Below are 10,040 nucleotides of genomic sequence, written 5' to 3'. Positions count from 1 at the left end.
CATTTAGCTTTTTTTCTTCGTTGGCTCTTTCTTGGCTATTAGAAAGAGCTATTAGAATAGCTTGGCTATTAGAAAGAGCTATTAGAATAGCTTGGCTATTAAAAAAAAGCAGATTTATTTTTAAAACAACATGATAGCATTCTGTGTCAATGTATTAAAATTTCTAAATTGTATAAATAAGCATGTATATAAATTTCTAAATTGTATAAATAGAATTAAATCATTTTGTGTTTGTGTCATTCATAGTTTTATCACATCATTTTAGTGTTATATAAATGTTTTATGTTTATGAAATTATTTTTAATCATTTTCTAATTTATGTCATTTTAGAATTTGATGTGATTAACAACTATAAGTCTGTCTCAATTATATCCAGTTAAAAAGTATAATTATGAACATCACTCATACAAGGAAGAAATTGTTAAAATGCCATTGACATTGAAAACTTTACATAATTGGGCCCTTCATACAAGGAAACTTTATGAACTATGTAGATATATTTGTAGGTTAGGAAAACCAGAATTTCCTAGAGAGGACACAATGGAAGCAGGATGTTGTCATCCACAAAGGATGTTATAGGTCGTTATAGATTCAGTTGTCCAGTACAAATGGAAAGGTTGTGCCTCGAATTCCAATGACTAAAAGAGGATCAGCCTTTACTCCTGCTTTCGTTCCAATGCAAAAGGTCATTTTCTAATTCTGTTGGGAATCTTTTCTATGATCTGGACAATGTAGCTCACAGACAAAGAAATGTTTTTGCAAACGTGAAAAGCTCACGAGCATCAAAAAAATGAATCAATTCCATGGCTGATAGCTTCAAATTTAAAAACATATGAGATTTTTGTTTGTTTGTTTTTGAGCAAACAATTGCCAAAGACTTAAGGAAAAACATGTCAGTTAGGGTGCAGTAGAAACAGATGTTTCCACAATCTCTCTCAATACCTTAAAAATATTGAAATATCCTTAACGACTAAAGGGAAATATTTGGGGAAAATGATGACACAGCTATAGGCATATTATGCAGACATTCATGATTAGTTTTTGTAAAATTTTAAAATCTAGGCGGGGCACCTGCGTGGCTCAGTTGGTTGAGCATCTGACTTCAGCTCAGGTCATGATCTCATGGTTGGTGAGTTCGAGCCCTGCATCCTACTCTCTGCTGTCAGCCCAGAGCCCACTTAGGATCCTCTGTCCCCCTCTCACTCTGCCCCTTGCCCACATTGCCTCTTTCTCTCTCTTTCTCTCTCTCTCAAAAATAAACATTAAAAAAAAAAGTAAGGGGCGCCTGGGTGGCTCAGTTGGTTAGACATCCGACTTCAGCTTAGGTCATGATCTCACGGTCCTTGAGTTAGAGCCCTATGTTGGGCTCTGTGCTGACAGCTCGGAGCCTAGAGCCTGCTTTGGATACTGTGTCTCCCTCTCTTTCTGCCCCTCCCCTGCTCTCTGCTCGCAAAAATAAATAAAATATAAAAAAGTAAATAAAAAAGCAAAACCGAGGCAAATTTTCCCAATATAAAATTGAGTGAAAGGCAATCCACAATATAATATTTATAAACATACTGAGATTTAGGTTGTATTCAAGAAAAGGCTGAAAGGAAATAAATCAATATTACAATAGTGGTTGTTTCTGGGGTGTGGGTAATCTTTTCCTATATTTTATATATGTCTGTGTTTTCCAAAAATTCTACAATGATCTGTACTTTTTTTTTTTGATATCCAAAAAGAAATGGAAGAAGCCAATAAAAAGAGATATCCTTCCTAAAACATGCAGTCAGTGTCTGTACAGAATGTTGGAATTTACGTACTTATTTGCACTTGCTATGACCCATGTCTCCATCAGTTCCTTAGCCTACTTTACTAAGAGAGCAGCGTGCACCTGTCTGCCTCCTTGCGGGCCTGTACTGATGGTCCGTGGTCATGACCAACCAGAGCTGCCAGGAACAGTTCGTCTTGTTGGGTTTCTCAGACAGACCCCAGCTAGAGCAGACCCTCTTCGTGTTTGTGCTCATCTTCTACCTTGTGACCTTGGTGGGCAACACCGTCATTATCTTGGTGTCCCGCCTGGACCCCTGCCTCCACACACCCATGTATTTCTTCCTGACCAACCTGTCCTTCCTGGATCTCTGCTTCACCACCAGTTCTGTCCCCCAGCTGCTCTTCAACTTGGGTGGTCCAGACAAGACCATCAGTTACACAGGTTGTGCCATCCAGCTCTTCATGTTCCTGGGGCTGGGTGGCACAGAATGTGTCCTCCTGGCAGTCATGGCTTATGACCGCTTCGCCGCCATCTGCAAGCCCCTCCACTACTCCATCATTATGCACCCTCGGCTCTGTTGGAAGCTGGTATCCGTGACCTGGGGGGTCGGACTCCTCAACTCCCTGGCTATGTCCCCAGTCACCATGAGGCTGCCACGATGCGGGAACTGTGAGGTTAAGCATTTCCTGTGTGAGATGCCGGCTCTGATAAAAATTGCCTGTGTGGACACTGTGGCTGTGGAGAGCACTGTTTTCATCTTATCGGTAATGATTGTCCTGGTGCCCCTGGCCCTCACCCTCGTGTCCTACAGCTGTATTGCCATGGCCGTGCTGCACATGAAGTCAGCCACAGGAAGAAGGAAGGCTTTCAACACGTGTGGCTCGCACCTCACCGTGGTCTCCTTGTTCTATGGGAATATTATCTATATGTACATGCAACCGGGAAATAATTCTTCTCAGGACCCAGGGAAATTCCTCACCCTCTTCTACAACTTGGTGACCCCCATGTTGAACCCTGTCATCTACACACTGAGAAATAAGGATGTAAAGGGTGCCTTGAGGAGACTTGTGTCCAGAAAGTAAGGTGACGGTGACTTTTCCTGTCTGCTTCTTTTACTTAGTTAACAGAAATAAATAATTCTTGTAGTGTAATTTTAAGATTCATTTAAGCATTCCAACCTACCCAATAGAAATGCGCAGGAATGGAGTTTGGGGATAAGTATTATAAAGCCCCGGTAAGATTCTGATGATAAACTAGGTTAGACATAAATTTTAATTTGCATAATATCTTATGTCTACCTTTGAAATCATCCTTCCTTCTCCTTTCCAAACTGGTCACATCTAATTAAAATCCAACAAAACTGTGAATCAATGCTTCAGTACTGTGGATTGGCTGACTGAAGTTATGCACACATAAAATCATCTGATGATTTTTTGCTTACTGGTATTTTGTATAATTGTCATTTTTATCACGGAATTGAGCTGACGGAGTGCCAAATACAATACTTTTGTCTTCTCACATCTTTAAATTTCACTGCCTGGAGAAGATAGAGCCATTAGCCTCGACACAGCCTATACCATTTAAATAATTTGAGCTGAACACTGTTTCACTCAGCTGTATTAAACTCACCTGGACACACTTCCAGTTAGGAGAGGGAGTCAGCGTGGAGGAGAAGTAGGGGGACCCGAAGTTCTCTCGTCCCTCAAACAGCTACGTTGAGGCCAGAAAGCTCGGAATTCCAGGCATCTTGGCTACAGAGTGACAGAGATGTTTCCAGGGACCCATGGGGACAGCCTGGTGGGCCTAGGGGCACGACTGCCAACTAGGGGAGATAAAACAGGCAGTGTAGGCACGGAGGGGAGGGACCTCTTCTGCAGAGAGACACGGGGAAGAGAAAGAGCGGCGGTGGAAGTGTAGGACTGGGTCTGGACGGGAGAAAAACCACAGGTGTGGGGAACAGAGACTGGGGTGGCACCATTCTTCTCCCCATCACCACACGCCGGGGCTTCAGGGATGGGGCAGCAGGGCCACAGAGGAGGTGGGACCCCGTACACCAAACCCTGACCGCACCCCACCTGCTAACTGCAGATCCACAGGAGCGGCATGGATGACCACTGACCGATCCACTGACCGAACTTGATGGCCCCTCCCCCAGGCCAGCGCTGTCACCGGCTCCGTGGCGCCATCAGATATCTGTCCAGCACTTTTGCATTTTCTGATTTGATTCTTGATCAATTCTTATTATATATACATTATTGTTTTCTTCCTTTTCTTGCTCTTATTTCTTCCTTTCTCAGTTCTACCTGTTGGTTTGTTTAAGCAGACATTTTTAATCTGTTCTGTTTACACCTCTTCTGTATTACCTTCTTTATTTTCCTCTCTCCCTGGATTAAGCTATATAGTTTCCCTGATTCTCTGCCGGGTCAATTTTTTTTTCTTTTTTTACTTTTCTTTTTCCCCACCCCTGTCATTTCTCTCTTTGTATGGGATAAGGTTTCTTCCACCCCCCCACCGCCCCCACCTTTTAAATTTTTTCCAGGGTTACTTTAATGAACAAATCACACTTGGTGGAAGGTTCAAAACGCCACTACAAGTAGGGACATAAAGCAACCAGAGTCACAACAACAGAGCACACAATACATTCCAAAAACACCTCCTGAAGGGCCAGGCCCTAGAGAGCATTATGACCCCTTTTTAATATAGCAGTACTCACAGGTGCAGGACACATAACAAACCATTAAAACAAGTAAAAGACAGAAAACTAGCCAATATGAAATGTAAGAATTCTCCTCAAAAGAAATTCCACGAAGAAATGACACCTAGAGAATTGCTAACAACAGATGTAAAACAATATATCTGATCAAGAATTTAGAATAGTAGCCATAAGATCAGTTGCTGGGCTTGAAAAAAACATAGGAGACAGCAGAGAATCTATTGCTGCAGACATCAAGGAACTAAGAAAGAGTTATGATGAATTAAGAAATCCTGTAAATGACATGTAAAATAAACTAGAGGCAGTGACAGCAAGGAAGGAGGAAGCAGAGGGGATACTAAGTGAAACAGAAGGTAAAGTTATGGAAAAAGATGAAGCCGAGAAAACCATCGATAAGAAATACGAGACCAGGAGGGGAGAATTAGACAACTAGGTGATTCAATGAATCGTGGTAATATTCCATGTCATCAGAGTTCCAGAGGAAGAGGAAGAGATTCAGAAAGGGGCAGAAGGTTTACCTGAACAAATTATAGCTGAGAACCTCCCTAATCTGGGAAGGAAGCAGACGTCCACATCCAGGAGGCACAGAGAACTCCCTTCAGATTCAACAAGAATAGGCCTTCTCCATGGCATATGATAGTGAAAATGGCAAAATACAAAGATAAAGAGAGACTTCTGAAAGCAGCTAGGGACAAACGGGCCTTAACCCACAAGGGCAGACACATAAGGGTAGTAGCAGACCTGTCCACTGAAACTTGGCAGGCCAGAAGGGAGTGTAAGGAAACATTCAATGTGCTGAATAGGAAAAACATGCAGCCAAGAATCCTTTATCCAGCAAGGGATTCTGTCACTCAGAATGGAAGGAGAGATAAAGGCTTTCCCAGGCAAACAAGAACTGAAGGAGTTCATGACCACTAAACAAACCCTGAAGGAGATCCTATAGGGGATTCTGTGAGTGGAACACTGCAAAGACCACAAAGGACTAGAGACATCACCAGAAGCCTGAAACCCACAGATAACACAATGACACTAAATCCATAGCTTTCAATAATAACTCTGAATGTACACAGACAAATGCTCCAATCAAAATGCATAGGATAGCAGAAAGGATAAAAAACGAGACCCATCTATATGTTGTCTACAAGAGGTCAATTTTAGACCTGAGGACAGCTTCAGCTTGGAAGTGAGGGGATGGAGAACCATCTATCATGCTACTGGAAGTCAAAAGAATGCTAGAGTAGCCATCCTTATATCAGACAAACTAGATTTTTAAATAGAGACTATAACAAGAGGTGAAGACAGGCATTATATCATAATTATGGGGTCTGTCTATCAAGAAGAGTTAAAAATTTTAAATGTTTATGCCCCCAACTTGAAACTCCCAAATATATATATCAGTTAATCATAAACATAGCAATCTTATTGGTAAGAATATGGTAATTGCAGGGGACTTTAATACTCCACTTACAACAATGGACAGATCATGTAGACAGAAAATCAATAAAGAAACAATGGCCTTGAATGATACACTGGACCAGATGGACTGGACAGATATATTCAGAACTCTTCATCCAAAGGCAGCAGAACACACATTCTTCTTGAGTGCACATGAAACATTCTCCTAGATAGGTCACATACTGGGTCACAAAACAGCCCTCAATGAATATAAAATAATTGAGATCATATCATAATCTCAATGCTAGGAAACTTGAAATCAACCACAAGAAAAAATGTGGAAAGACTCCAAATGTATGGAGGTTAAAGAACATCCTACTAAAGAATGAATGGGTCAACCGGGAATTAAATAAGAAATTTAAAAATATATAGAAGCAAATGAAAATGAAAACACGACCGTCCAAACCCTTTGGAATGCAGCAAAGGCAGTACTGGAGGAAAATACATTGCAATCCAGGCCTATTTCAGGAATCAAGAAAAATCCCAAATATAAAACCTAACTGTACACCTAAAGGAACTAGGAGCAGAAGAGCAAAGAAATCCCAAAGCATGCAGAAGAAGAGAAATAATAAAGATTAGAGCAGAAATAATAACAATATGGAATCCAAATAAAGCCACTAGAACAAATCAATGAGTCTAAGAGTTATTTTGGAATAAATAAACAAAATTGATAACCCCCTAGCTGGAGTTCTCCAACAGAAAAGAGAGAGAACCCGAAGGGATAAAATCATGATTGAAAGAGGAGAGATCACAACTAACACCACACAAATACAGACAATTATTAGAGAATACTATGAAAAAGTATATGCCAACAAATTGGACAACCTGGAAAAAATGGACAAATTCCTAGACACCAACACACTACCAAAACTCAAACGGGAAGAAATAGAAAATTTGAACAGACCCATAATCAGTAAGGAAATTGAATCAGTTATCAAAAATATCCCAAAAAATAAGAGTCCTGGGCCAGATGGCTTTCCTGGGGAATTCTACCAGACATTTAAAACAGAGTTAATAACTATCCTTCTCAGGTGGTTCCAAAATATAGAAATAGAAGGAAAGCTCTCAGACTGATTCTATGAAACCAGCATGACTTTGATTCCCAAACCAGACAGAGACCCCACTAAAAAGGAGAATTATAGGTCAATATGGCTGATGAACACGGATGCAAAAATTTTCAACAAGATGCTAGCAAATTGAGTTCAACAGTATATTAAAAGAATTATTCACCATGATCAAGTGGGATTCAATCCTGGGCTGCAGGACAGGTTCAATACTTGCCAGTCAATCGGTGTGATACATCAGATCAGTAGAAGAAAGAATAAGAACCATATGATCCTGACAATCGATGCAGAAAAACCACTTGATAAAATACAGCATCCTTTCTTAATTAAAACCCTCAAGGGGCGCCGGGGTGCCTCAGTCGGTTAAGCGTCCGACTTCAGCTCAGGTCACGATCTCACAGACCGTGAGTTCGAGCCCTGCGTCGGGCTCTGGGCTGATGGCTCAGAGTCTGGAGCCTGCTTCCGGTTTTGTGTCTCCCTCTCTCTCTGACCCTCACCGGTTCATGCTCTGTCTCTCTCTGTCTCAAAAATAAACGTAAAAAAAAAAAATTAAAAAAAATAAAAAATAAAAATAAAAACCCTCAAGAAAGTTGGGATAGAAGGAACATACCTAAACATCATAAAAGCCATATATGAAAAGCCCACAGCTAATATCATCCTCAATGGGGAAAAACTGAGAACTTTCCCCCTAAGATCAGGAACACGACAGGGATGTCCACTCTCATCGCTGCTGTTTAACATAGTGTTGCAAGTCCTAGCCTCAGGAATCAGACAACAAAATGAAATAAAAGGCATCCAAATTAGCAAAGAAGATGTCAAGCTTTTACTTTTCACAGTGGACATGATACTCCTCATGGAAAACCTGCTAGAGCTGATCCATGAATTCAGCAAAGTTGCAGGATATAAAATCAATGTACAGAAATCAGTTGCATTTCTATACACCAATAGTGAGGCAGCAAAAAGAGAAATCAAGAAATCAGTCCCATTTACAACTGCATCAGGAACCATAAAATACCTAGGAATAAACTTAACCAAAGATGTAAAATAGTTGCATGCTGAAAACTATAGAAAACTTATGGAAGAATATGAAGGATACATGAAGGAATGGAACAACATCCATGCCCATGGATTGGAACAACAAATATTGTTAAAATGTCAACTCCACCCAAAGCAATCTACACATTTGATGCAATCCCAATCAAAATTGCACCGACATTCTTCTCAGAACAGGAACAAACAATCCTAAAATTTGTACGGAAACACGAAAGACCCTGAATAGCCAAAGTTATGTTGAAAAAGAAAACCAAAGGGGGAGGCATCATGATTCCTGACTTTAGCCTCTACTACAAAGCTGTAGTCATCAAGGCAGTAGGGTACTGGCACAAAAACAGACACATAGACCAATGGAACAGAATAGAGAACCCAGAATTGGACTCACAAATCTATGGCCAACTAATTTTGACAAAGCAGGATAGAGCATCCTATGGAAAAAAGACAGTCTCTTTAGCAAATGGTGCTGGGAGAACCCGACAGCAACACGCAGAAGAATGGACCTGGAACACTTTCTTATACCATACAAAAAATAAACTCAAAATGGATGAAAGTCCTAAGCATAAGATAGGAAGCCATCAAAATCCTAGAGAAGAAAACAGGCAAACTCTTTGACCTAAGCTGCAGCAATTTCTTGCTCAACTTGTCTCTAAAAGCAAGGGAATTAAAAGCAAAAATGAACTACTGGGACCTCATCAAGATAAAAACCTTCTGCACTGCAAAGGAAACAATCAACAAAACTAAAAGACAAGCAATGTAATTGGAGAAGATATTAGGAAATGACATATCGGATTAACGGTTAGTATCCAAAACCTATAAAGAACTTAACACAATCAACACCTCAGAAACAAATAATCCAGTGAAGACATGGGCAAAACACATGAACAGACACTTTTCCAAAGAAGACACCCAGATGGCCAAGAGACACATAAAAAAATGTTCAACATCATTCATCATCAGGGAAATACAATTCAAAACCACACTAAGATATCACCTCATGCCAGTCAGAGTGGCTAAAATGAACAAATCAGGAGACTATAGAGGCTGGAGAGGTTGTGGAGAAATGGGAACCCTCTTGCACTATTCGTGGGAATGCAAGCTGGTGCAGCCACTCTGGAAGACAGTGTGGAGATTTCTCAAAAATTAAAAATAGATCTACCCTATGACCCAGCAATAGCACTGCTAGGAATTTACCCAAGGGATACAGGAGTGCAGATGCACAGGGGCACTTGTACCCCAATGTTTATAGCACCACTTTCAACAATACCAAAATTATGGAAAGAGCCTAAATGTCCATCAACTGATGAATGGATAAAAAAATTGTGGTTTATATGCACAATGGAATACTACTTGGCCATGAGAAAAAATGAAATATGGCCTTTTGTAGCAACGTGGATGGAACTGGAGAGTGTGATGCTAAGTGAAATAAGCCATACAGAGAAAGACAGACACCATATGTTTTCACTCCTATGTGGATCCTGAGAAACTTAACAGAAGACCATGGGGGAGGGGAAGGGAAAAAAAAAGTTATGAGAGGGAGAAGCAAACCATAAGAGACTCTTGAAAACTGAGAATAAACTGAGGGTTGATGGGGAGTGTGAGGGAGGGGAGGCTGGGTGATGGGCATTGAGGAGGGCACCTGTTGGGAGGAGCACTGGGTGTTGTATGGAAACCAGTTTGACAAGAAATTTCGTATTAAAAAAAAGAACCATTATAGCAAAGTTTATATATGGGGGCTGTGAAATTTTTGCATAATAAAAACCACTTATTAAAAATAACACAGAAAAAGGACATGATCCTTGAGTAACGTCTTGAATTAGTAATGGAACATGGTGCATGGGAAAATAGGACAAGAGAGTACCTTTCAAATGAAGCAAAGTAATGGAAAAATAAATGCATAATAGAATGCTGGCCCCAAGCTGACACAGTGTATCCAGTGATTAATATATTGTGGGTTTGTTCCCACAACTTAGAGGGTCCATAGAACAAATACACCTTCATA

The 10,040-nt window shown here is 40.5% G+C and overlaps 1 protein-coding gene across 1 annotated transcript; it reads left to right on the top strand.

Annotated features, from left to right (window-relative positions):
* Positions 1 to 1,902: 1,902 nt before the first annotated feature.
* On the top strand, positions 1,903 to 2,838 carry LOC122489136 (olfactory receptor 2W3-like). The gene has a single exon (XM_043590654.1). The coding sequence runs from the start codon at positions 1,918 to 1,920 to the stop codon at positions 2,836 to 2,838; it is 921 nt and encodes a 306-aa protein (XP_043446589.1). The 5' UTR covers positions 1,903 to 1,917.
* Positions 2,839 to 10,040: the final 7,202 nt, after the last annotated feature.

Source organism: Prionailurus bengalensis, chromosome B2 (assembly GCF_016509475.1).
Source record: "Prionailurus bengalensis isolate Pbe53 chromosome B2, Fcat_Pben_1.1_paternal_pri, whole genome shotgun sequence".
NCBI lineage: Eukaryota > Metazoa > Chordata > Mammalia > Carnivora > Felidae > Prionailurus > Prionailurus bengalensis.
This window is presented reverse-complemented; position numbering and strand designations above follow the sequence as displayed.